We start from the raw sequence: 27,244 nt of genomic DNA, 5'->3' as shown, positions 1-27,244 counted from the left end.
TTTCTTCACACTGGCAAAATACACCTCCTTCAAAATATACTAAATGACTCTGTGCATCTCAGTGACTCCATTTTTTCTATTAATCTGTTTTCTAACTTTAAATTCATCGGGTCATTAAAAAAATGCAAAAAATAAAAAATAATTAAATTAAATTAAATTAAATTAAAAAATAAATAAATTTTTAAAAATGCACTGAGGGAGCCTGGGTGGCTGTCTTCGGCTCAGGTTATGATCTCATGGGTCAGAGTCCCATGTCAGGCTCCCATGTGGAACCTCCTCTCTGTGCACGTGCGTATCTTCTAACAGATAAATAAAATCTTAAAACAAAAAAAAAATACTCACATTCTGAGTTAGTAGAAACACTAAGACTTGTAGTCCAGAAACCATGAGTATAACTGAGATTTCAAAATATATACCTATGCACTTATCAATCTCTGAAACCTTGATGTCCCTAGTAATGGCTTCTTTGCATAAGCATCTGCAGCTTATTGAAGAATGAAAATTCACAGTATAGATAAATTTCCTTTCCAACCCTCTACTCTTAGTCAAGCTGTTGCTAAAGGCATTTTTAGTTAAAGATTCAACATTGACAGCACACTGTGGTTAAAGAATGAATCTGGGAAAGAATCATTAATTTTAATCACAAGACTACTGATTTAAACAGAGTCTCTCCTTTAAAGTGTCTTCTGGTGAGGAGGAGACATCTTTCCTTGGCTTCCTCACACCAAGCTCTGTACCTTCCCCATCACTTAGGAATCTGAATGCCACCAAACCCCTTCACTGACCTCTGGTCATACTAGTGATGGAGGATTAGGAAAAAGAGAAAACATAAATGGAGTGACTCTAAATTCTGCACTCTCAATGGGAAAGGATGAACCCTGCTATTAAAGGGTGAAAAAAAATCTTAGGTCCACAATGGTTTGTGGCCTGAAAGGACCACAGCACATAAGCTACTTACTATACAGGGTTCTGTGGGAACAAAAATCTCAGAGGGGTAGGGGACAGATTACAAAAAAGGTCTTAAAAAAGATTCCTTTGGGAGGCAACAATTTTTTTAAAAGTTGTGAAATTCCATTTTTAAACCACTAAACTGGGCAGCCCCGGTGGCGCAGCGGTTTGGCGCCACCCGCAGCCCGGGGTGTGATCCTGGAGACCCAGGATGTAGTCCCACATTGGGCTCCCTGCATGGAGCCTGCTTCTCCCTCTGCCTGTGTCTCTGCCTCTCTCTCTCTCTGTCTATGAATCAATAAATAAAATCTTAAAAAAAAAAAAAAAAAAACACTAAACTCCAAAAATTTAACATTACTACTGGGTTATAAATTGATACTATATCTTTATCAACAACAGAAACAAAAGAGAAAAAGGACACCGTTACAGAACTATCTTGTAAAGATGAACACACGTATCCTGTACAAGCCAGCAATTCCTCTCCTCGGAAAAGACCTGGATAAATCCTACTATGTGTACGCCGAGAATATATTTAAAAACATTCATAATACTGTTTGTAATAGGAAAAACAAATCTCTGAATCAACCCAATTAATCTATAAATAATGAATAGAGCTTGGGGGAATACTCAAGCAACAATGAAAATAAACCATAGCCAACAAAATGGGTCAACAGAAACAGAACACTGAACGAAAAAAATAAAGTTATTAAAGAATATGTTATGAAATTATATATCGTAAGGCATAAAAACAAAAACACAGAGTTCAAGGAATCAGAGAAATATGTAATAACACATTAAAAGGAAACAATATGTACAAAATGCACAACAGCATTGGGGTAGTGGACTTACAGGTAGACACCAGATAGTACTGGCCATGTCCTAGCTCCCAGTCTGAGTGGTAGAGTAATAAGTTATCTCTTTTGTTATTTTGCTTTATAACTTACAAATGTTACGTTATTCTTGTTAGTTGATATTTGGCTCTTCACAGTAGGGAGAAATTAACACAAAATAAAACTTACATCTAATTCAAAAAACAGGTCCCTTTCTTTACTTGCAATCTCATAATCTGCTCGGAGGGCCAAGTCGTGGATTTTGGTACATTCTCCTAAATCCATGCGCTGTGAGAAAGAAACAAAAATTTACACATGAACATCTATGCATCGTAAAAAGCATATGATCTGGTGTTTCAACTGTCACCAAAATAAATACCTTTTTGAATACTAAACTATAATAAAAATGTTAAGAAACAGTATATACCCAAGAAACCTTATTTCTCTTTCACCCTGATTATTATGACTTTAACTGTGAAAGTTTCTGTCTCTTTTAGACCTAGAGATAATTGGACTATTTATGAAAACCATTATTAATTAGCTTTTGCTAGTTGTATTTTTGCATCCGTCATAGAAGAAAAGCCTATCCAGTGGGGCACCTGGGTGGCTCAGACAGTTGAATATCCAACTCTTTCAGGTCATGATCTCAGTGTGGCCCCACATCAGGCTCCCTGCCAGCCAGCCTGGGATTCTCTCCTACTCTGCCCCTCTCCCCACTCAAGCTCTAAGTTAAGTAAATAAATAAATCTTAAAAAAAAAAAAAAAAAAAGGAGCAGCAGCAAGGCAGCAGCATCTACTCAGCAAACAGCAGCGTGGAGGAGGGGAGAGATTACAAGGAAAGAGCCAGAAAACAAGAGTATTATCAACAGAATGAACTTCTAGGCATTCCTTCTTGTAATCTTCACTATGCAAGTTGCTCAATGCTTAAGGTGTAGAGGCAAGGAAAAGGAAAGAGCAGAGAGCAATCAGGTTTTGGCAATTACAACACAACCTAATGCTTGGCTTTGTGTATCTCTTTGTATACCAGAAGGCAGAAGGCAACAGAATTGGCCAATTTATAGTCAAAAATTCCCCCTAACATTGTCCTAACCTAGTAAATGACCCTGGATAGAACTGGAGACATAGAATCGGGCCACTCAGTTGCCCTGTTTGAGAAACAAAAGGTTGTTACCAGTAAGAGTAGCCTAATGTGCACATGTTGTAAGCACATGTAGAACAATTAGACAAAAGTATATTTCTTAACTAAGAGTGCAGATCTCTGTGATGGCACCCTCCACCTATGGCCATCAAGCAAAAGGTGGCCAAAGGAAAAGGAGAGCAAAAGGAAAGTTTGTAGTCTAAGGATCACAGTATCAAGTCACATAGTGCAAGTTAACAAAACCCAGCATCACAATGAGGAGACACCTGTGAAGTCCACACACTTTGTGTCTATTTAACTGACTAGTAAACAAAAATTATAAAGTCTAGGACCTCCTTTAAGCTTAAACTACAACTATGTCCAGCTGAGTTCAAAAACTTCATGGAAGGACGCCTGGGTGGCTCAGTGGTTGAGCATCTGCCTTCAGGTTAGGGCGTGATCCAGGGGTCCTGGGACCAAGTCCCGCAACAGGCTCCCTGCAGGGAGCCTGCTTCTCTTCTCCATCTGCCCATGTGTGTCTCTGTGTCTCTCATGAATAAATAAAATATTAAAAAAAACAAACAAAATAAAGTAAGTCTCCACAAATGAAAAGCCCTATAACTACAAAATAAATGGCAGATACCAGAAATGCTTAAAAGCTAATAAAAGCTCTGTATCTCAAAGAAAACCTACCATCAGAAGAAGCAAGCACTAAAACCTTCTACTACTAAGCATCTTAAGTATAAATCAGGGGATCCCTGGGTGGCTCAGTGGTTTAGCGCCTGCCTTTGGCCTAGGGCGTGATCCTGGAGTCCCGGGATCAAGTCCCACGTCGGGCTCCTGGCATGGAGCCTGCATCTCCCTCCTCCTGTGTCTCTGCCTCTCTCTCTATCATAAATAGATAAATAAAATCTTAAAAAAAAAAAGTATAAATCAAATTCTATTCTAGAAACTCCAACTGTCAAGAATATTTTTGACATTAGTGAACCACCCCTGAAGCAAAAATTCACTGTGTTCATTTGGGTGAGAACTCTCAAGGAGTCACTGTTAATTCACGCTGAGGACAGGCCTAGGTGCCATGGTTACTCTCTGGCTGTAGATCTTCAGCTTTGCTGAGGAGGCAGGGAAGTACTGGCCAATTCCCCCCTGGCAGCTAAACACCAAACAGAGCTGAAATACCACAGAAGTCCTCTTCCACAAGATTTTAATAGGTTGTTAAGTCTGGTGTGTCAGATCTGTTTTACTGAACAAACACCTGTGTTCTCTCCCCTCTGGTGGTCTCACACTGCTGACAGGGAAGGGTACTAAAAGCTTTCCAGAATGTTTGGAAAACCAAATTTCTTCCACTGAGACAAGTTACACTACCCTCCCTCCAGCTTTCTTACTCTCCCAAACACCTTAACCAATACTGTATTTTCCCATTAAGCCTCAATAAAACTAGAACTTCCATTTCTTCTTGCCTCACTTCTCTAATGACAAGAGATGGTTTTGAGCAACAACTTAGTCCTGGAGCAGTCCTTATAAGACTGAAAGTTACAACCACCTTCATTTAGCCACTATGCTCTAAAAATTTAATCACATTCATTTCATTTTCAATTTTACACAAAACACAAACTCCTCAGAAGACCCATCATTCAACTCTACTCCTCACTTGCCACTTCCACGGAGCCCACACCAGTGAGGCTCATCTTTTACAAGCACCCCCACCCAATTTTCCAATCCTCACCCTAATCGACCCTCAGCAGCCCCTGACATGTTCATCTGCATCTTCACGAGTACATGGACTCTCCTGGGTTTCCTTTTCCTTCTCCTCCTCAGTCTGCTTCTTGTTAGACTCCCCTTGCTGAGCCATCCCCCACCAACCCCACACCGGAGTGACCCTGCTCAGTTCATGGCCTCTCAAAACTCATCTCATTCCACAGCCTCTGCCTGCCTCTCCCTCTCACCACTTCAGACACGGCAGCAGCATGCCTGCTGTCCCTCGGCTCCATCTTTCACCTAGGGCATAACCCTAACCTGTGCACATGTGTTCTTTCTCACCGTTCAAGTCTCTGCTCCACTGCCCCTGAGAAACCTTTTATCACTCTACCTAAAATAACCCGTTATCTATTTATTTATTCCATGTCCTCTTTCTCCATTGGAAAAAGTAAACATTTTATCTTACTGGCACCATATCCTTAGTGCTGGGCACACAGCAGCTATTCAATAAACATTTGATGAGTCAATCTGTACCTAACACTACAAATAATTGTAGGAAATGCCTTCATTATAGTTATTTTTCTCATCAGCATTCTGCAACAACACTATCCAGGGATCTGACCTCCCCCTCTCAAAAAACTAAAATACTTCACTTTCATGCACATTCATCCCTCTGCTCCCCCTCTGCTTCTTTTGGCTCCTCCCACTAAGATTGATCAACAATTCCAGGTTATGATGCATGCCCCCCCCCCACCCGACACACACACACACACACAGAGGGTCTTCCTTCAACAGTATTACAGAGAGAGAGAGAGAGAGAGAGAGAGAGAGAGAGAGGCAGAGACACAGGCAGAGGGAGAAGCAGGGAGCCACCCGGGCTGCCCCAGAATTACTTTTTAATAGTCTCTGCCTCTGTGTGTGTATGTGTGTCTCATGAATATGTAAGTAAAATCTTAAAAAAAAAAAATAGTGGAAGCTATTAATCTACACTGATGGTACCCACAACAATCTACAGCAAAACCTATCTCCACACCAGGTCAAACTACAGATAAAACCTCAGGTAACAAAGGTATAGGGTCTGCCATTCACTTCCTATTTGTTCTCTATAGGATCAGCTTGAGAAGCTCTAATCTTTCCACAAGCCACTCCACACACAACAGTAAAAAAAAAAAAAAAAAACACACAAAACAAAAAACAAAACAATTAGTCATAAAGAAAATATTTCCTAATGGATGCACATTTGACTCTTAAAATGAGCAAACAGTTTTCATATTCCATGAGGTGGCTGTACAATCTGAAAATGGTGGTGGTCTTTTTTTTTTAATTTTTTAAAATTTAATTTTTAAGATTTCTTTTACTTATTCATGAGAGACACGGAGAAAGGCAGAGACACAGGCAGAGGGAGAAGCAGGCTCCATACAGGGAGCCCGATGTGGGACTCGATCCCAGGACCCCAGGATGACGACCTGAGCCGAAGACCAACGCTCAACCGCTGAGCCACCCAGATGCCCCAAGATTTTTTTTCTTAATTTATTCATTTGACAGAGAGCTCAAGCACACACAAGCAAGGGGGAGCAGCAGGCAGAAAGGGAGAAGCAGACTCCTCGATGAGCAGGAAGCCCTGAGGTGGGCCTCAATCCCAGGACTTCAGGGGATCACTACCTGAGCCAAAGGCATACGCTCAACCAACTGAGTCAATCAGGTGCCCCGGTGGTGGTCTTTACAGGACTCCTTTTCTGTAAGTGGCTGAATCACTGTAGATAATTCTCTACCCTTTAGTCTTCTTCAGTCCTATTTGATTTTGAATAAATGCACATTCCATAAAACTAACATTTATCTGTTTGGTTCATCGCAAGTGAACATGAAATTCTAAGTGCCTATATTCATTGGATCATGTGTCGATTCCTCGAAAGAGGAGCATAACACAACACTTAAAACTCAGCATTATACGCAAGTGATTTATTAAAAATCTAAGAATTGGGGGAAGAAACGTACTTTGTTAGATCAAAAGTCTAGCATTAGCATACGTTCAAGGTGAAAACCAACCAACCAACCCAGAATTTTCAAGCAACGATAGGCTGATCTGGTTTGGCCAAATGACACTACTCATACGACTTAAGTTGTGAATACCTTCATATAAATGATTCTACAAAAATCTGACAATTTACAGAAAGAATTTTTATAGCAGTTAAGTATGTCCAATAACATAAAATTTCACCAAACCAACAATCAGTCATTTGAAAGGCAGTAGGTAATTTCTGTTTGGTAAAGGAAAATAGAATTCAACCGTCACTGCTTACACAGTGCCCATCTCTGTTCTATGATGTTCCCCCAACCTTGAATACACCTACCGTCCCAGCCAGGATATCATGGGGGCAGCAGTCCAGAAGGTGACTCTTGCAGACACGGTCATCTGTAAACTTGACCCTCTGTCTGGTTTCGTCTCCTGAAATTTATTTGTGGTTTTAAATAAGACAATATTATCACGTTAAACACCAAAGCATATCTGGTACAATTCACCTGGATGATTGGCAGACTACCAAATACAATGAAAAGCTGATCTAGAGATATTTACGACTGGAGCGGAATACGGATGTTGTCTGATGCTAAATGTATCATGAAGAATCACACTTAATGAGATCTGACTCCGTCATTGTGCCAAAGAAGTCAAGGAATCTGAAGAGCTGAGCACCAAGGCCATTAACCCCACACATACATGTGGGCAATGATACCAAATCCCATGCTAATCAGAGGGCCATGAATCACCACGTATGACTTAGGGTAGTGTCCACCAAGAGAAGCTACATTATTAATCTAATCGTTTGCTATGGACAAATGCATAGGCAGGGTTTTGCCCAAAATCACATGAAGAAGAAAGCTTTCAAACTCTACCACTGACTGATAAATAATCTAAACCTAGTCTTCCTATCCCCTTCACCCCCACCCTTAAAAAAGAGAGTTGGCACCTGGGAGTCACTTTTAACAAGACAATACCAAAAAAAAAAAAAAAAAAGGGAACTAGGTTAGTCAATACACACTGTGAGTTCCAACACATACTGTACCCATCTGCATTCTTCAAGACCTCAGCTGCAGAATTTTATGCCCGCTGTTGAAAAGTTTTAAAGGAAAAGTTTTCTTGCCCAACCTGCAGTAAGGAAGTCAGGGGAATGATACATAAAAGTAAAGGCAAAGTGGAATGTGACAAATTTTAAAGCTAATCTCTGTATACACAGAGCTGTGTAATACTAGAGGAGGAATATATTTTAGGATTCCCAAGCATCCAGGATTAATGTCGTGTCTCTTTATTGAAAATGTTTTCTTTCTAAACTACACTTTTAAAAGTTATTTGTGAAAAAAAAGCAAACACTTTTTTTGTTATAACAGCTTAGAAATTGGTTGTGACTCACGGCTCGATGAACATGAGGCTTTTCTGCAACTCCCTTGCAGATTGATGTAGGCAGGCAAAGATACACTGAACCTTTATAAATAAAATAGAGGGGCCACAATTGTTCAGTTTGTATGAAATAAAAATATGGGAAGCAATTCAAAAGCAACTCAATATACAAAGAAAGCTAAAAAAGCACTTATTCGCCTATGAAATAGAGTGCGAAGGATCTGCACAGCCCTGCGAATGTGCCAGTGTGAACTTACAACTTCATCGCTTCGATCGGAAAGAGGAACACAAACCACAGCAGGTTACAGTTTGCAAAGGCGCAACCGCGTTCTCCTGAGACAACCAGCATCCCTACAACCGTCGTGGCACGACCTCCCTAACGCTGCCAAGTACTAGCTAGACAGAGGCTGTCCTGTGTGGCGGGAGGGGAGAGGGCTGGGAGGCACCCGGCAGGAGCCCACGTTAGAGCAGCTCAGTGCGCAGCTGCCCTTGCTGCAGAGGCCCGTCCGGCTGCCTCGGGCGGCACGAGGCTTCCTCCCCGAGCAGCCTCGGAAGAGCTCCGCCCCCCGGCTGCCCGCGGTCTGCGGCCCAGAAGCAGAAAGTCGCAGCCCCGCGAGGGGAGGGGGCTGGAGCCCCGCCGACGGCTCGGGGTCCGAGGGAGCAGCCCGTCGGGGACGCGCCGCCGGCGACGGAGAAGCCGGCGGCTCAGACAAAGGCCCGGCGCCTGCGGTCGGCGCGCGGGGGAGGGGCGTCCGGCGCAGGCGCAGACGCAGACGGTCGCGGCCCCCGCCTTAGGCCGCCCGGCGGCCTCGCCTCACTCCCGCCCCAACCCGTCGCCGGCCGGCCGCCCGGACTCACCGTCCCGGGCCGTGCCCATGAGCTGGTCCAGCAGGGCCCGCATCTGCGCCTGGGCGGACATGATGGCCGGGGCGAGGGCGGCAGGGACGGCCGCGACGGCTCCTCTCGGCGCGGCGGCAGCGACGAAGGTTAGTCGCGTCGGCCTCGAGCCCACTCGGCTCCTTCCCGCCGCGGGGGACGCCGGGAGGAAATGCGTCAGGGACGGCGTTGAGCCTGCTGGGAAATGTAGTTTCTGCGGTGGGGGGGCGGTCTAGGGCTCAAAACTCCAGGGGCCGGATTAATCCAAGCGAGTTGTCCCCAGAAAAGTCCCAACCCTGATCCTTTTTTTTTTTATATAGATTTTATTTATTTATTCATCAGACACACAGAGAGAGAGGCAGAGACACAGGCAGAGGGAGAAGCAGGCTCCACGCAGGGAGCCCAACGTGGGACTCGATTCCAGAACCCCAGGATCACGGCCTGGGTCAAAGGCAGAAGCTCAACCGCTGAGCCGCCCAGGCGTCCCCCACCCCTGATCCTGTTCTTGGGCCCAAGACCTAGATGTTCTACTGGGACTAAACTGAAATAGGAAAAAAAAATAATAAATAAATAAATAAAATAAACCGAAATAGGATAAGATACAGACTGTGCAAAATGAGTAAGTCTTCTGTGTTGCTTTCCATGGAGCCATTTACTCTCAGACTCAGTTTCCTCTCTACTGTCAAACGGGGGTTCTGAGGCTGCGGCTCATAGGACTTGTGAGTCACATCGAGGCTGCTCTGCCCTCCGTAGGGGTCCGTCTGTGAGCTCACAGCCCGCCATCTCCCAGCGCTCTTCTGGCGCTAGCCACGTGGGAGGCTGGCTGTGTACCCTCGTGTAGAGCCCCAGCCCCCGGACGGTGGACCTTTTTTTTTTTTTTTAAGATTTATTTATTTATTTATTTATTCATGATAGACACAGAGAGAGAGAGAGAGAGAGAGACGCAGAGACACATGCAGAGGGAGAAGCAGGCTCCATGCAGGGAACCCGAGGTGGGACTCGATCCTGGGTCTCCAGGATCAGGCCCTGGGCTGCAGGCGGGCTCCAAACCGCTGAGCCACCTGGGGATCCCCACGGTGGACCATTTTTACCGTGGGGACAGCGAACCACCTTATGGGGCTGTCGGCACACAGTTGTGTCTTCTTCCTGACTGCATGCCTCCACACCAGCACGCCCCTCCAAAGGCTTACACATCATATAGTAAAGCAGACCAGTCCTTTCTCTCTGTGCAGCAAGCCACTTATAAAACTCAACAGTGTAGGAGATCCCTGGGTGGCTCAGTGGTTTAGCACCTGCCTTTGGCCCAGGGCATGATCCTGGAGTCTGGGGGATCGAGTCCCACATCAGGCCCCCTGCATGGGGCCTGCTTCTCGCTCTGCCTGTGTCTCTGCCTCTCTCTCTCTGTCTCATGAATAAATAAATCTTTAAAAAAAAAACACACAGAGACACAGAAAACCCCTATGGGTTTGTTTTGGTGAAACTTGTCCCAGTTGTAAAGTTTTACTGAAGAAAGAATGGCTAAAGCTTTTCAACATAACAAAAAGGTGGAGGTATCTGTCCAACTAAATATCACAGAGTTATTATAAGGATATTGTAATTGAGATTGTGTGGCACCAGCACAAAAATGGAGATAGCAATGAAATAATGACAGAAAATAAAGATCCCAGAGAGAATCTGTCAGGAAATTCCCTCAATTTCCCCATGCTCCTGCAAAAAAGTCCTCTTCTCCTTAGACCCTTCGCTTACTATGAGCATTAGACCCGTAGCCATTTATTTGTGGTCTGATCCAGAAGTAAAACTTCCCTTTTTTCTCTGAGAGGGCCAAGTGATTACAGCCTTGGATTAGCTGCCTAGGTACTGGGGAGAATAGTGCTCTCTTCCCCTGTATTTGCACTAAAGGAATGAGGCCCAGAATTTGGAGACATCTCTAGGTCCTAAAGTCTGGCCAGGAGACCTTGGGGCAGTCAGGCCTCTAAAGAAACACTAATATACCAAAGGACCATAGTGGAGGGGAGACCCTTTTATTTTTTTAATTTTATTTATTAATTCATGAGACACACAGAGGCAGAGACACAGGCAGAGGGAGAAGCAGGCTCCGTGCAGGGAGCCCAACATGGGACTCGATACTGGGACTCCGGGGTCACGCCCTGGGCCCCCCAGGGATCCCCTACCCAGATTTTTTTTAAGCCTCCCCCCCTTACCCCCGCATATCCAGATTTTTTTAAATGTGGCAGGTGCCCTTGTACACTGCCGGGGAAAAGAGCAAGTAACTCAATAAATGGCACTAGGTCACCTACATGAAGAAACCACATTGCCTTTTCTTTTCCTGACCACACTAAATCTGTCCTAAACCCAGTTAAAAGCAAAACCTTAAGGAGGCCCCTGGATGGCTCAGGGCCCGGTCCCAGGGCGCGGGGTGGAGCCCCAGGTCGGGACTCCAGCTCTGCGGGCGGCCTGCGTCGCCCTCACTACCTCCCCCTGCTTGTGTGCGCGCTCTCTTTCAAGTAAATATAATCTTTGAAAAAAAAAAAAAGACCCGAAATGTTGGGCGCCCGGGTGGCTCAGCGGTGGAGCGGCTGCCTTGGGCCAGGGCGTGACCCCGGGGTCCCGGGATCGAGTCCCCATCCGGCCCCCCGCAGGGAGCTGCCTCTCCCTCTCCCTCGGTATCTCAGTCTCTCATGGATAAATAAATAAAATCTTAAAAAAAAAAAATACGCCAAGCCCAGCAAGCCGAGAGAGGGCGGCAGGAAGGCCCACCTGGAGGCCAGCGGCCGCCGTCCCCCGCGAGCCCGCTCCGCACAACCCCAGGCCCGCCCGCCTCTCGCTCCGCTGCCCAGGCGGCGGACGGGAACCCTCCCTCTGCGCGCGCTTCCGCCGCCGCGCCCGCCGGCCGGAAGTGACGCTGGGGGCGGGGCCGGGGCGCGCGGCGCAGGTGAGTGAGCGCGGCCCCGTCCTCCTTGCGCGTGCGCGCGGCGGGGCTCGCGCGGGGCCCCACCCCTTCCCCGGCGGCCACTCCTCTCGGCCCGGGCGACCCGCCGCGGGGAGACTGCACCCCGGAGGGACCCCGCCCACGCTGCCCGCCCCCCTCCGCAGCGGGCGGGTGGAGAGGCGACCGCAGGGGCAGGGGCAGGGGCCGGCGGGCCAGCAGGTCCGACTCCCGCAGCACGGGGTCCGGTGACCGCCAGCTCCAGCCTCCGTTTCCCCAGAGACAGGACTCCGGGCAGGAAACGTTGGCCGCGCCGTAGGTAAGCCAACCTTCACTGTTCGTGCTTCTGACGGTGCCGCACTGCTGGCTGCTGCAGTTAGCTTAAGGCGCCTGAGAGCCCTCTCCCGCAGGCCCCTCGGGACGCTTCCCCGCGGCCACTCATCGGGACGGTGGACGGCAGAGTTGAGGTTCGCTCGCACTGGGCGCCGGCTCACGGACACCTGGGGGGGCCACACAGACACCGGGAGGCCTCACAGACACCTGCAGGGCCTCACAGACACCGGGGGCCTCACAGACACCTGCAGGGCCTCACAGACACCGGGGGCCTCACAGACACCCGCAGGGCCTCACAGACACCGGGGGCCTCACAGACACCTGCAGGGCCTCACAGACACCGGGGGCCTCACAGACACGGGGGGGGGGGGGCTCACAGACACCTGCGGGGGCCTCACAGACACCTGCAGGGCCTCACAGACACCTGGGGGCCTCACAGACACCTGCAGGGCCTCACAGACACCTACGGGGCCTCACAGACACCTGGGGGCCTCACAGACACCTGCAGGGCCTCACAGACACCTGCAGGGCCTCACAGACACCTGGGGGCCTCACAGACACCTGCGGGGCCTCACAGACACCTGGGGGGCCTCACAGACACCTGCGGGGCCTCACAGACACCTGCGGGGCCTCACAGACACCTGGGGCCTCACAGACACCTGGGGGCCTCACAGACACTGGGGGCCTCATAGACACCTGCGGGCCTCACATATACCGGGGGGCCTCATTATACAGCTGGGGGCCTCACATATACCTACTGGCCTCACATCTGCAGGGCCTCACATACACCTGGGGGCCTCACATACACCTACTGGTCTCACATACACCGGGGGGCCACCGCTCACATACACCTATCCTGGCTCACTGAGCAAGGGCAAGGGAACCTAGGGTTGCCCTCAGAGCCTCTTGCTCCCCGCGAATTGATGGTCATCGGGCGGGTGGCGAGATCCCAGAGGAGGCCTTTGCGGGTATTTTGGGGTTCTCGGCAGCTGTGGGATTGCAGCCAAGGAGCCCGTGTGAGGTACTCCTCTGCAGGTATTGGCTGGTGGTGTCTCTGGTGCCACTGCCAGATTGCACCACTTCCTTGGTTGCAGCAACCTCACAGGGAGCACGCACTTAGCGCACTTTGCATTAACATCACACACAGAGTGACTGTGGGGTGCCAGGCATGGCGTTGGGTGCTGAGAATGTAGCACTCCACAAAACAGAATCCCAGTCCTCAAGGGGTTCCATTTCTGTGGAAGGATACAGATAATAAACAGAATACAGAGCAGGGAGGGATGAGATGGAAATGAACCAAATATCAAGTGGACATTTATTTGTGCATTTTACCAGCTCTCTGGACCTTGTTGCACTGATTGGAGTGCTTTTGGCTTCAAGTGTCAAGAATCCATTAAAACTAACTCAACCTATGAAGAACTCCACTGGCTTTCATATGGGAAAGTTCAGAGGACCAAGAATAATAGAGGGGCCAGTGGCTTAATGAGATCATCAGGACTTGGTGATGGAGGGGGCATCTTCTCAGACCCCCATCCTCTCACATACCACCTCTTTGCCCTATTGCTGTGTTGCGATTTTTGTTAGGTTCCTGCCTCCATCCTACCTACTTATTTACTTTGCTGCTGCGTAAAAATCAATACAAAATTTAATGGGGGCGATATTTAAATGGGGATATTAAAATATCCTACATTTATTATTTATTTAGAAGTGGGAAGGGAGAGAGTCTCAAGCAGGCTCCATGCCCAGCACTAGCCCAACTCAGAGCTTGATCCCACGACCCAGAAATCATGACCTGTGTGGAAATCAAGTCGGACACTTAACCGACTGAGCCACTCAGGCCCCAAATGTCCAACATCTATTATCTCCATTTCTGTCAGTCAGAAATTCAAAAGTAGCTTAGTGACGTGACTGGTTGAGAGATTCATCTGGTCGCAACCAAAACATTGGCTGGGACTGGTCATGTGAAGTCTGGCCTGGGACTGTTGGGTTTGATTCGAGAGGATACACTCACATGACCGATGACTGGAGGCCTCGGGTCCTAGCTGGCTGTTGGCAAGAGTCCTTATTCCCTTGCCTTTCCGTGGGCCTTTCTGTGGGGCCCATGTCCTCACGCGGTGGTGGTGTTCCCGCAGAGAGGAAGATGGAAGCCACAGTGCTTTCTGTGGCCTAGCTTTGGAATTCTGATTCTGTGACACCTGCCATGTTCTACTTGTCAGCATTAAGTATAAAAGACTTCACCTTTGAAGGGAGGTACATCAAAGAGTTTGTGAACATATTTTAAAACCACTGTTGCGGGATCCCTGGGTGGCGCAGCGGTTTGGCGCCTGCCTTTGGCCCAGGGCGCGATCCTGGAGACCCAGGATCAAATCCCACGTCGGGCTCCCGGTGCATGGAGCCTGCTTCTCCCTCTGCCTATGTCTCTGCCTCTCTCTCTCTGTGACTATCATAAATAAATAAAAATTAAAAAAAAAAAAAAACCACTGTTGCACTTAACAGTCCTATGGGAAAATAGTGCCTATTCCCCATCATTCCAGCTGAATTCTGGACCTAATGCTCGTTTGGGCTCTAATTAGTTAGCTAGACCAGGGTAAGGGGCCCTCCCCAAAGTGAGGATGAATCAGTCCCACCAGAACTACAGTGAACATGCATGAAGTTGAGGTGCTATTACTAGAGAGAATGCATGTCACGGAGTCAAAGTGACCCCCACAAGTGATTTATACCGTTATTTATAATCAGGTTTTAAAAGTCAACTGCAGGGATCCCTGGGTGGCGCAGCGGTTTGGCGCCTGCCTTTGGCCCAGGGCGCGATCCTGGAGACCCGGGATCGAACCCCACATCGGGCTCCCGGCGCATGGAGCCTGCTTCTCCCTCTGCCTGTGTCTCTGCCTCTCTCTCTCTCTCTGTAACTATCATAAATAAAATAAATAAATAAATAAATAAATAAATAAATAAATAAATAAATAAATAAATAAATAAAAGTCAACTGCGGGATCCCTGGGTGGCTCAGCGGTTTGGCGCCTGCCTTTGGCCCAGGGCGCGATCCTGGAGACCCGGGATCGAATCCCACGTCGGGCTCCCGGTGCATGGAGCCTGCTTCTCCCTCTGCCTGTGTCTCTGCCTCTCTCTCTCTCTGTGTGACTATCATAAATAAATAAAAAATTTTTTAAAAAAGCTTAAAAAAATAATAAAAGTCAACTGCTTTTTGCAAGCTGTCGATTTCAAGCAAATGGTTAATAAATTCATTAATAAATTACTCTTCCAAGAAAACATGAGCAGAGCAAAGCAAGATTCGGACATTTATTCATACATGTGGATGTGTTTATTTTATGCCAGGCACTACGCTTTGTCCTGGGAAAACAAAGGCAATAAAAACTAGTGTAGCTGGAGGTTCCTCACAGTCTGAGGGTAGGTCTCAGCAGTGGCTCAGTGAGTCCTGAGCTGTGTACGCAGGAGTCAGGCAGCACAGGCTCTGAAGCCACACGGGGTTACTGGAAGGAGGGCAGAGGACAGGGTCCACAGTGTGACCGGGGAGCATGTGTTGGACGCAGGATTGGGGAGATGCAACACTAGAGGTGGTGGGCAAGAGGCGCGTCTGAGCTTTGTTCTAAAGTCCTGAAGGGTTTAAGTTCGGGAGTTCTAAGCAGGGGAATGACATTTTCAAAAGATATTTTAGAAAGATGTCTCTTGCAGCATTGAGGAAAGAAAATTGGACTCCAGAAACCCAAGTGGGAAGTCGTAAGAACACCACCTAAAGCAGTGGCTGTTGGAGGGTGGAGCTAAGTTAACAGGGACAAACGCTGGAATCCATAGGGTTTGTTGGATGTTTGAAAACATCTAATCTCACTCAAAACTGGTCTTTATGAACTGAATGAATTTTGTTCCCATTCTTTCTAAGCTTTATTTTTTTAAAGATTTTATTTATGTATTCATGCAGGGAACCCGATACAGGACTCGATTCCGAACCCCGGGTCACACCCTGAGCCGAAGGCAGATGCTCAACCACTGAGCCACCCAGGCGTCCCTCTTTGTATAGTTTATAATGGAGCTTAGCTTGTTTGGATGTGATGTCAAAAAAAAAGAGAGAGACGAGTGCTGATTCTTAAGTGAACAGCACAGACTCTGACAGATCCAGCCGCAGTTCTAAAAGATTGGAGGTGGGGTGTGGAGAAGAGGTACGTGGGCCTGTAGGGTCAAACGTCAGCCATGTGTGGGTAATTGTTGAACCTGGGTGACGGGTACGTGGGGCTGGGGGGCTCTACGCTTAACGAACATTTGAACATTTACGTGACAAAAGGTTTCAAAAAATAAACAATGATAAAAATTAAGTAAATTAAAGTTAAGACCTACTGGTCTTGCAGAGTTGGCCAAAGTGATGGAGTAAGAGTTATGCATTATCTTTTCAAGGGCTTTTGCTCCCCCCTCCACCCCCTTCCCTTAGTGTAAGGACAAGAAGTAACAGTGGTGTAGTGGACAAAGGAAATAAAATCTGCCTTAGAATTCAGGAAAAAGGCTACTCTGTGCTATTTTCTGGACCAACTATAACAGTTATTCTATGTAGTAGTTACTTGTCCAAAAGGCAGATAGATGTTCATCCTTGACTTATGCTTAGGAGGTACTTTACGCCTCGGTCACTTTACGCTTTACACTTGTGTAAAGGAAGTGACCTTTGTGCTGAGGTTCATGAGTGCCGGCTGTGCACTGTGATACACTTGCCTTTATCCAGGAACTGTGACCTTAACATTTGTTCTGATATAAAAGATAATTAAGGGCCTGTTCTTTGTAGATTATTTTCTTGGTGAAGAGAGGAAATAGTTGTTCATCCCTAAGCAACAGAACACATAGCTGCCCTGGCATGGCTTCTGCTCTGCTCAGCCAAAAATTCACTGCTGCCTACTAGGATACGTGGGTGCCTCTCAAATACCCCATGTTGAACTGCTGTTCGAATACTTGGGCTGCTCTTGGCCATGACAGATGCGGTTCCTCCTCAGGTGGAAGACATTCATACCCATTTGTGTGCATAACAGCCAGCTTGAGGGACCAGCAGTTGAGCCCACTTGCTTTAAGATTGTGTGTGCATAACAGCCAGCTTGAGGGACCAGCAGTTGAGCCCACTTGCTTTAAGATTGATTAGTGACCAGAGACCCTGAAGTACAGAGGACGATTGTGTGTCGTCTTGCCTTCTAGTCCAGGTAAGTGCCCACAGACCACTCTCACCCCGTTGAACTGACGTTTGTGTTTGCCCAGTGAAAACAGCAGAGTCCTCCTGCCCTATGACAGCTCTCCATCTGCCCTGGGGGTATCCGAGTGCTCTGATGTGGAAGGTGGCTGACCCAGGTCAACAGTGCTCACCCAGAACTTCCTAAGGCTTGCTGCTGGGCCAGCTGTGGCAGGAGGACCAGTGTGTGGTCCAGTCACAGCACAAGCCAAGTGGAAAAGGTAGTTCACAGGTCAGAAAACACAAATGCCTAGTGAATATGTGACAAGATGCAGCATAGTGTGTGTGTGTGTGTGTGTGTGTGTGTGTGTGTGTGTGTGTTTTAAATGTTATTTATTTATTTGACAGAGGGAGAGAGCACAAGCAGGAGCCGGGGCAGAGAGAGAGAGAGGCAGACTGCCCGCTGAGCAGGGAGCCCGATGGGGGGAGGGGGCTCTCCATCCCAGGGCCCTGGGACCGTGACCTGAACCAAAGGCTGATGCTTCACCAACTGAGCCCCCCAGGCACCTGCATATTCTATTTTATATAAATCTTACCTTTTGGAAAGATAATCCAATGGAGTGTGAATAGGGCAAGACTTCCCCAGCAGAAAGAGGTAAGTCTACTCCCACCCAGACTTTAAGAATACTGTGCCAAGAGCAGGTGACCTTTCATTTTTTTAAGCCATCTAATGACAGGTCCCTTCAGTTTCCATGACTGGTGAAGTTAGATGTTAAAGTCCATCTATAATCCAAGATTTTCCCAAAGTTTTCCCTACATATTTCTTTGTTTTTTAAAGATTTATTTATTTATTCATGAGAGAAACACAGAGAGAGGCAGAGACACAGGCAGAGGGAGAAGCAGGCTCCCTGCAGGGAGCCCAATGCGGGATTCGATCCCGGGATTCCGTGGTCATGCCAAAGGCAGGTGCTCCACCGCTGAGCCCTGCAGGCGTCCCTATTTTCTTCATTTAAAAAGCTCATCTGGGATCCCTGGGTGGCGCAACGGTTTGGCGCCTGCCTTTGGCCCAGGGCGCGATCCTGGAGACCCGGGATCGAGTCCCACATCGGGCTCCTGGTGCATGGAGCCTGCTTCTCCCTCTGCCTATGTCTCTGCCCCTCTCTCTCTCTCTCTCTCTGTGACTAGCATAAATAAATTTTAAAAAGAAAATAAAATAAAAAGCTCATCTGGAGGCCCCTGGGTGGCTCATTCGGTTAAGTGTCCTACTCTTGATTTTGGCTCAGGGTCGTGAGCTCAGAGCTGCTTCAGATTTGGTCTCTGCCTCCCCCCCGTACCCCACCCCAAAGCTCATCTGCTCTCTCCTCTCCTCTGCCTATTGAAATGCACCACCCTCCCACTCTCTCATGTCTAACATGAGGCACACTTTCTTTCTCTTGTTTATTTAAGTTTGCAGATACCCTTGATTAATGTCCTCCTTTGTAAAACTGTCACTCTAGTAGGTTGGGTAATGCAAGTAGATCTCCTCTGGGTGCTGGGAAGCCTTCCTTTCTCTATGCTGTAGCTTCTGGGCCAAGGGAAGTGGACCTTGTCCCTCACAGAGATAAATCTTAGCAAGTTATTCTCAAAATTGTCCTATAAAACCAAACTTATGGGACGCCTCAGCGGTTGAGCTCACCTGGCATGACCCCGGGGTCCTGGGATCAAGTCCCACATTGGGCTCCCTGCATGGAGCCTGCTTCTCCCTCTACCTGTGTCTCTGCCTCTCTCTGTGTGTCTCTCATGAATAAATAAGTAAAATCTTAATAAGAATAATTTTTTAGAGCAGCCTGGGTGGCTTAGCAGTTTAGCGTCGCCTTCAGCCCAGGGCGTGATCCTGGAGTTCCGGATCAAGTTCCGCGTTGGACTCCCTGCAGGGAGCCTGCTTCTCCCTCTGCCTGTGTCTCTGCCTCTCTCTCTCTGTCTCTCATGAATAAATAAGTAAAATCTTAAAAAAAAATAATTTCTTAAAAAAGGATCAAAGTTTACTTTAAAAAACTGGACCCTCCCCCCAACTTCCATGTCTGTAGAATTGCTGGTTACTCGTCCTAATGGGTTTCTTTCTGCCCTTGCTACAATTTTTATACTTTCTTAATCCATTAATAATTAGAGTGAGACTTCTAATTTTTCTGTTCTGACTTAGCAAACTGTTGGGAAAGAGCTTTCGGAGAAACAGCTCCGAAAGCTCCTGGGTCCGGTGTGCTCCGGTGTCTGGGGCTCCCCAAAGAGCTCCTGGGTCCGGTGTGCTCCAGTGTCTGGGGCTGTGATTGCGTCTTCTGCAAACAGGTGGTGGTATTCCTGCCCCCTTGATATGTTGATGATCCACGTGAACTGTTTGGTTTTATCCTCACCCATGATTGGAGCTTGCACCCTGGCGCCACAGGTGTGGCCAGTGTGGCAAAGGTGGCAGCTTTGGTGGCCTTGGCGGGCACGCCCGGGGAAGCTGAGTGCCTGGGTGTCTGGTTCCTGCAGCTCCCTGGAGCAGGTCAGTCCTGTGCAGGGAAGCCATGCGCATGGGCCGTGTGCCTCTGTTGCTCCACCTGTCCTTAAGAGTCACATCTTTTCATACATTTTCTTTCTTATCTGTTAACATTTCTCATTTCTCTTTATTTTACATTAAGTTAAAAAGTGGACTTTCAGTTTTCCCATTAACAACTCAGAATTGATGGGAGAAAATCCCAGTCAATGCCTGCCTCCAAATCGTGTTGGCTTATTTTCTGGTCCAGGCCAGAGCGGATCCAAACAGGTACTGGGTGCGTGTCTCTTTACATCAAGACCCTTTTCCTGTATTGTCTTTTCTTCACCTTTTATATCGTAACAGCTTTTATGTTAGATGAAAAGCTCTTCCTTCCATTTTGGTAGCTGGAAAGTGTTCATTTAATTTCATAGATATGGACTGTTCCCCTTTTGGACTTAACTGACTTGGGGTTAACATGGTACCAGTCGGGATCCCTGGGTGGCGTAGCGGTTTGGCGCCTGCCTTTGGCCCAGGGCGTGATCCTGGAGACCCGGGATCGAATCCCACGTCGGCCTCCCGGTGCATGGAGCCTGCTTCTCCCTCTGCCTGTGTCTCTGCCTCTCTCTCTCTCTGTGACTATCATAAATAAATAAAAAAAAAAAAAAAAAAAAAAAAAAACATGGTACCAGTCCACTAGGCTCTCTTCTCACATCTAATGTCTCTAAGGCACAGGTGCACATCATGTCCTGGGGGGACTTGCAGAAGCCTCTGTTAGGTGGGTGTGCCTATTTCAAGCCACAGACCTGTGGCTGTGGGTCTTTCCTCCGCTGGCAGATGAGGACTGATGCATAAACATGCACACAGTGTCAGGGATGTTCCAGGCTCTTGATTCTAGAGGTTTCATTGTGTTATCAGAGGCAAAATACCTTTTGAATTTCTCTTATTCCCTCTTTATGGGGAACTTAACAGAAGTTGTGGTTTTAGACAAAAGGGTAAAGAACACACCCTGTGGTGTGTTCGGGTACGTATGAAGCCGAGACTGAAAAAGCCAGGTGGGGAGTCCAGTCGGGGTAGACTTCATCTGGAAAGACATTCTTCGTGTTCTTTCCTTTGAAAGTTTTCTCATTCTGCACCAGAAAGAGCCCCGAGAATCCCAGGTAAGCATGGGAAAGTGAAAGTTCTGGGTCTGGGCATCCACTCGTAAGTCATAATAGGTTAACCATAGGTTGGAGGCAACTTCTGGTGGTTGGCCTGTTTTTGGTCCTGTGTTTTAACAGAAAGCCTCTGCTGTAGCTGGGTTTCCGTGGTGGCTGGTGATTGTCATTCCAGGAGTCTTACCTGGGCCCGCAGAGGGCGTTTCTGGTCAAAGCTGTGTCTTGGGAGGGCACACGTTTTCTGAAGCAAGCCCTCCAGGGCAGGGCGTAGAGGCTGTTTAGCAGAGCAGACTCCCAGCCCATCAGGCGCCTAGGCGTCAGGGAGCCCTTGGACTTCCGTGACCCCAGTGAACTCTGGCATTTGCTTTGTGCTCTGGTGTCCGGGGCTGTGATTGCAAGCGAGTTATGCTGACGAACTGCGAGTGTCTGTCTTTTCCACAGTGGGAAGGGAAATGATTGCTAGGGCGGCTTTCAGGAGGCCGGTCATTATTGTGAAAAAGAGAATTGTAGCCTGTCGGGGGTTTGGCTGTTCTCTGAGATGCCTTCCAGTTACCACAGAACCCCGTGGTTGTTGACATTCTGCCAAAAACAAAACAAAGCACACAGAGTTCCCTGCCTCCGGAACAAAAGAGCTTCTACTAAGGTCTCCTCGGCGCCGCCCAGGGCTGCCCGCTGGGAGGCTGGTTCTCCCTCTCCGCTTGGAAGAAGCTCTGACCCGGCCTCCCGCCAGAAGCTTTCTTTTTTTCATTTTCTTTTTTTAACTGTTTATTTTGAACTAATTATAGACTCTTAAGATGTCACAAAAATTGTGCGGAGCTGTCCTCGTGCCCTTCAAGTGTCTTATCGGAGGCAGGAAACGGCCATTGGCGCACTTGATGGGCCGCAGCCCCGCGCTCCTGCCTCGCCGGCCTGTACGTGCTCAGCTGTGCTGCTCACATGTGCGTCTGTGCGGCAACTGGATTTGTGCAGCCGCGGTTCGGTCAGGTGCGGAGCTGACCGTCGGACAGAGGGGCCAGCGCGGCCCCCCCGCGCCCTGGCCTCGCCCCAGAGCCCCAGTGCCCCAGCGCAGCGTCACTCCCCGAAGAGCTCCTGGGTGCAGCTGCTGTGAGCTTCTGAGGGGCCCACAGCCGTGGGCTGACCTCTCTCCATCTGCCCACCTCAGTTGGTTTTGAGGTAGATGAAGTTATAGGACTCCGGTGTGTTTCCTCTCAAAGACAGGAAACCTCTGGGGAAGGATCACAGTATCCTTTATCTGTATGTTATAAAGTATCTGTAATTTCACTGGGACTAAGTCTTGGAACTCAATTAATGATTAAAAACAGAAAAATAAATTGTTACAAGTAATTGAAGTGAGCCGGTGACTCCTACAGAAACATGCAGGGACAACTTGCTCTTCACAGAGATGGGGTCTGAGCTGCCTGCCAGCCTCTAGCCATCAGGCCCCAGGGTTGCGGCGTCCTGGGACACCCTGCACCCGAACCCTCCGTCTAAGAGGGTCTTGCCCTCCCCCAGGGGCACATTTCTTCGTGTGGTCATGGTAGCTGCTTGTGTCTCCTCTGCGTGGCCTGGTCCTCCTGCCACCCCTGCGATACGAAGACTTTTGAATTGTCAAAGATGTTACAAGGCAGAGTTTTATCTTATTTTTCAGAATTTTTTTATTATTGACCCCAATATAAAAATAACCCTCTGAGGTCAGACTTTGCCCAAGATGAGGTCTCTGGCCTTTGGCGTTGCTCACAGTGTAACATGATGTCTTCGGGCAGCTAGGTGGTCAGCCTGCAGGACTAGGAAACCTGGATGTAACATTTTCATGTTATTTCTCTACATTTAAAAGAAGTTCTTCCTTTAGGATAGTGTTGGCTCTCTTTTTCTTTTTTCTTTCTTTTAAAGATTTTATTTATTTATCCGTGAGAGACCCAGGGAGAGAGAGAAGCAGGCTTCCTGCGGGGAGCCCGACGTGGGACTCGATCCTGGGACTCCAGGATCACGCCCTGGGCTGAAGACAGACGCTCAACTGCTGAGCCACCCAAGGGTCCCCTGGCTGTCTTTTTCTATAGGACTCTGTGCTATGTGTCGGCTGCTGTCTCCAGACTTCTCTGGAGCACGGGTGAAGGTGTGGGGTACTGGCTGCACCTGGAACACTCCACCTGAGAGTACAGGGTTCTTGCAAAGCCCACAATTTGAAGGGGGGCCCCGCCTGCCCTGGGAGGGGTGGTGGGAGGTGAGGCAGGGGCCAGGGAGCCCTGTCTGAGGGGGGCTCAGACCATGGCCTCACTGTGATCTTGGCCACCTAGCGTTTCTAGTCATCCACCTGTGTCCTGAGTGTGGTTGCTCTAGCCTTCCCATGAATCTGGATACTGTCTAATATCTTGCCAACAAAATCCCTTTCTACCTAGTTTGGTAAAATCTCTTGGGCAAGCAAGGACTTTGCATACAGAGAGACTGGGTAGGTAATATGGCCAAGGTGCCCCAGACAGGGGGTGGACCTCCAGGCCCAGCCACTCCCCTGGATTGTGCCCTTCCTTGTGACTTAGATTATGTGGGAAATCAGTGTTCCTAAATTGTGACTGACGTCCCCACTCCCCACAAATAGCCAGAAACATTGACGGCCTTTGGGTCACATTTGGTTAGAAAAATCAGAAAAGCCTTCATTAAATAAGATGCATTTGCAGTGGGCCTTAAGGGATGGATGCGACCTGAAAGGGAAGGATGTTCCAGGCAGACTTAGCAACAGGAAGGCATTAGGGTTAGGCTCTTCGGGGCCACTGAAGGGCCCGTCCAGGCCTGTGAGCAGCACGTGAAAATCACCTGATACGGCTTCTTCACTGGTGCTCTTTAGACACTTGGAAGACTCCACAGCATCTGGATCAGGGGCTGGTTTCAGGAGAGCAAATCTCAGCTGGGACAGGTAAACGGCGGAGGGTTCCAGCTTCTCTGCTCCACCATCTGCATTCCTCCAGACTTCACTCACCAACCACTCTCAGGACCTCTGCCATACTTGCAGCTTACCTATAGAGTCATTTCATGTAGTACTTTTCTTTAGTCAACTCACTTCTATTTATTCATTTGAGAGGGGGAGAGAGAGCACAAGTGGGGTGGAGGGGCAGAGGGAAAGGGAGAGAGAATCTTTCTTTTTTTTTAGGATTTATTTATTTATTTTGAGAGAGTGCGTGTGAGCAGGGAGACGGGAGACAAGGAGAGAGAGAGTCCCAAGGAGACTCCACACCCAGCACAGAGCCTGATGCGGGGCTCAAACCCATGACCTAGAGATCGTGACCTGAGCCAAAATCAAGAGTCGGCCTCTCAACCGACTGAGCCGGGTGCTCCTCATTTCTTCTGTTACATACACTTTATTTTATTTTTAAAAAAAGATTTTATTTATACATGAGAGACACAGAGAGAGAGGCAGAGATGCAGGCAGAGGGAGAAGCAGGCAACATGCGGTGAGCCTGATGTGGGACTCAATCCCAGGACCTCAGGATCACGCCCTGGGCTGAAGGCGGCACTAAACTGCTGAGCCACCTGGGGATCCCAAATAAATTCTTGAAAGAAAGGAAATGGTAGAAGGGGTCTTGGAGTGTTGGGAAGAAAAAAATAGAAAAAGCAAAACTATGAGTAAATCCAGTAAACTTTCCTGAGTCATGTTTGGTGGTTGAAGCAGGATGTGTTACACTCCTGTGGTTCTCAGTGTCTGTGGAGGAAGGGGCTGTCCAGGAGGAGGTCGGAGGACACAGGGATGTAAGGTTTTCCTGCTTCTGTCTGAGTCAGTAAAATGCTGACGCCAGTCATTGTGATAAGTTAAGTGTGTCTAATGTGATACCCAGAGCAGCCACTCAATCTAAGCAAACCGCGAGCGCCAAAGCAACTAGAATTCTACATGACGTTAAGCAACCATAGGAAGTCAGGAAGGAGAAAAACAAGACACAAAAGACAGGGAACCAACAAAACAAAAAGGCAGATTAAAGGCCTAGCATATCAATGATTTCCTTAAAAGAAAATGTCTGGGGGATCCCTGGGTGGCTCAGCGGTTTAACGCCTGCCTTTGTCAGGGCACGATCACCGGATCGAGTCCTTGTCGGGCTCCCAGCATGGAGCCTACTTCTCCCTCCTCCTGTGTCTCTGCCTCTCTATCATGAATAAATAAATCTTAAAAAAAAGGAAAATAAAAGATTGTTAGAGTGTATTTATAGAAAAAAAGTTGACCCATATGCTGTCTGAAAGAAACCTACTTCAAATATGATGGTTTGTGGGGTGCCCTGGTTTGCTCAGAACAGCGTATGACTCTTGATCTGAGAGTCATGAGTTCAGGACCCATGTTGTGTTTAGGGATTACTTGGATAAATAATATTTCGTATATATTTAATGATACAGGTGGATTGAAAGTGAAAGGATAGGAAAAGATAAACCATGCAAACTTTAATCAAAAGAGGAGTAACTCGGGATCCCTGAGTGGCTCAGTGGGTTTGGCGCCTGCCTTCGGCCCAGGGCCTGATCCTAGAGTCCCGGGATCCAGTCCTGCATCAGGCTCCCTGCATGGAGCCTGCTCCTCCCTCTGCCTGTGTCTCTGCCTTTCTCGCTCTCTCTCTGTGTCTCTCATGAATAAATAGATAAAATCTTAGGGAAAAAAAAAAGGAGGAATAACTAAGAAAATAACTAGGGACCTGGGGGCACCTGGGTGGCTTGGTCGGCTGGGCGGCTGCCTTTGGCTTGGGTCATGATCTCAGGGTCCTGGGATCCTGCCCTGCATTGGGTTCCCTGATGGAGGGGGGCGGGGAGCCTGCTTCTCTTTCTCTCTCTCTGTAGCTTCCCCCAACTCATGCATGTGCACCCTCTCCCTCTATCTCACATAAATAAATAATTTAAAAATAAAATAACCATGGACAGAGTGGAACACTGTATAATGGAAAAAGGATCAGGGGATCCCTGGGTGGCTCAGCGGTTTGGCACCTGCCTTCAGCCCAGGGCGTGATCCTGGAGTTCCGGGATCGAGTCCTGCATCGACTCCCTGCATGGAGCCAGCTTCTTCGTCTACCTGTGTCTCTGCCTCTTTCTGTGTCTCTCATGGATAAATAAAATCTTTGGAAAAAAAAAAAGTAATGGACAACGTAGGTGGACCTCAGGGGCATCATGAGTGAAGAAAGCCAGTTTTGAAGTTCAGGCACTGTGACTGTTTACATAACATTCTCAAAATGACAAAATTTTTGAAGTGGAGAACAGATCTGTGATGGCCAGAGGTTAGAGATGGCGGGGAGGCCTTGGTGGGTATGACTCTAAAGAGCTCACACCAGAGAGACTTGTGTTGGAATGGTTCTGTATGCTGACACGCACAAGTGCTTGCACACGATAAAATGGCACCCGCCATTTAGAAAAACCGTTTTCTGGTTTTGATGCTGTAGTTGTGCTGTGACAACAGGGGACACTGGCTGGAGGGCAAGACCAGACCTGTCAGGGTAATCTTTTTTTTTTTTTTTTTTTTTTTTAATTTTTATTTATTTATGATAGTCATACAGAGAGAGAGAGAGAGGCAGAGGGAGAAGCAGGCTCCATGCATCGGGAGCCCGATGTAGGATTCGATCCCAGGTCTCCAGGATCGCGCCCTGGGCCAAAGGCAGGCGCCAAACCGCTGCACCACCCAGGGATCCCCTGTCAGGGTAATCTTTGCAACCTCCTCTATACCCGTAATCTCAAAATAAACAGCAAAGGAAAGTGGATCAGTTACCAGATACCTAAGACCACAAGGACTTAACCATATGTGAAAAGTCACCTGTGAAAACTATGGATGTGGCAGGGACGCCCGGACGGCTCAGTCCATTAAGCTTCTGACCCTTGGTTTCAGCTCAGGTCGTGATGTCAGGGTCGTGCGACCATGTCGGGCTCCACGCTCAGCAGGGAGTCTGCTTGAGATTCTTTCTGTCCCTGTGTCTCTCCCCTACTTGCAGTCTCTCTCTCTCTTTCTCTCAAATAAATCTTTAAAACATAAATGTATATGTGACTGTTGAGTAAAAGCATTCATTTCCAGGCCACCTGAATCACCTGTAAACCACCAGTGGGAGGGGGATGCGCTTCGTCAAGCACCCTGACAGAGGCCGTTCCTGAGAGTGGCAGCTCACCAGACCTCACCGGAAGGCTTTGGGGATCTTCACGCAGAGCCTGTGCTGCTTCCAGAAGCTCAGGCTCTCGGAAGGTCATGCATGGCCCGCTGGGCCCTGGGCAGCTCCAGACGTGAGGCAGTACGTTTCACAGGAGGGAGGCGGCGAGCGAGCCGGGTCTGGTGTCCCGGCGTCTGGAGAAAGTAGACGCGCAGGATGTGGTGACAGTG

At 48.2% G+C, this 27,244-nt stretch overlaps 2 protein-coding genes and 1 long non-coding RNA gene across 8 annotated transcripts in view; 2 read left to right on the top strand and 1 right to left on the bottom strand.

Moving 5' to 3' along the window:
- The window catches only part of LUC7L (LUC7 like), a 35,772-nt gene extending 26,792 nt beyond the window's left edge, over positions 1–8,980 (bottom strand). Inside the window, exons 1-4 of one of the 5 annotated variants that reach the window (XM_025417211.3) lie at positions 8,846–8,978; positions 8,001–8,071; positions 6,945–7,039; positions 1,968–2,066 (exon numbers count right to left, since the gene is read on the bottom strand). In XM_025417211.3, the coding sequence (XP_025272996.1) occupies positions 1,968–2,063 (96 nt within the window). In that variant the 5' untranslated portion in view covers positions 2,064–2,066; positions 6,945–7,039; positions 8,001–8,071; positions 8,846–8,978. Of the gene's footprint in view, positions 1–1,967; positions 2,067–6,944; positions 7,040–7,655; positions 8,072–8,244; positions 8,484–8,845 lie in introns of those variants that run through there. The other 4 variants (XM_025417215.2, XM_025417213.3, XM_025417216.3 and 1 more) reach the window with 4 other exon arrangements.
- On the top strand, positions 8,843–9,461 carry LOC112640645 (uncharacterized). The gene is made up of 2 exons (XR_003124122.3): positions 8,843–8,973; positions 9,184–9,461. It is a non-coding gene; the product is annotated as an uncharacterized LOC112640645 (long non-coding RNA).
- Positions 9,462–11,853: 2,392 nt separating this feature from the next.
- The window catches only part of FAM234A (family with sequence similarity 234 member A), a 36,395-nt gene continuing 21,004 nt past the window's right edge, over positions 11,854–27,244 (top strand). The window contains exon 1 of one of the 2 annotated variants that reach the window (XM_025417203.3): positions 11,854–12,108. The gene's annotated coding sequence lies outside the window, so the exon portion shown is untranslated. The remainder of the gene's footprint in view (positions 12,109–27,244) is intronic. The other variant, XM_025417204.3, reaches the window with a different exon arrangement.

The sequence above is a fragment of the Canis lupus genome, chromosome 6, assembly GCF_003254725.2.
Source record: "Canis lupus dingo isolate Sandy chromosome 6, ASM325472v2, whole genome shotgun sequence".
Lineage (NCBI taxonomy): Eukaryota > Metazoa > Chordata > Mammalia > Carnivora > Canidae > Canis > Canis lupus.
Note: the sequence above shows the minus strand (reverse complement) of the source record. Positions and strands in the feature narration are given on the sequence as shown.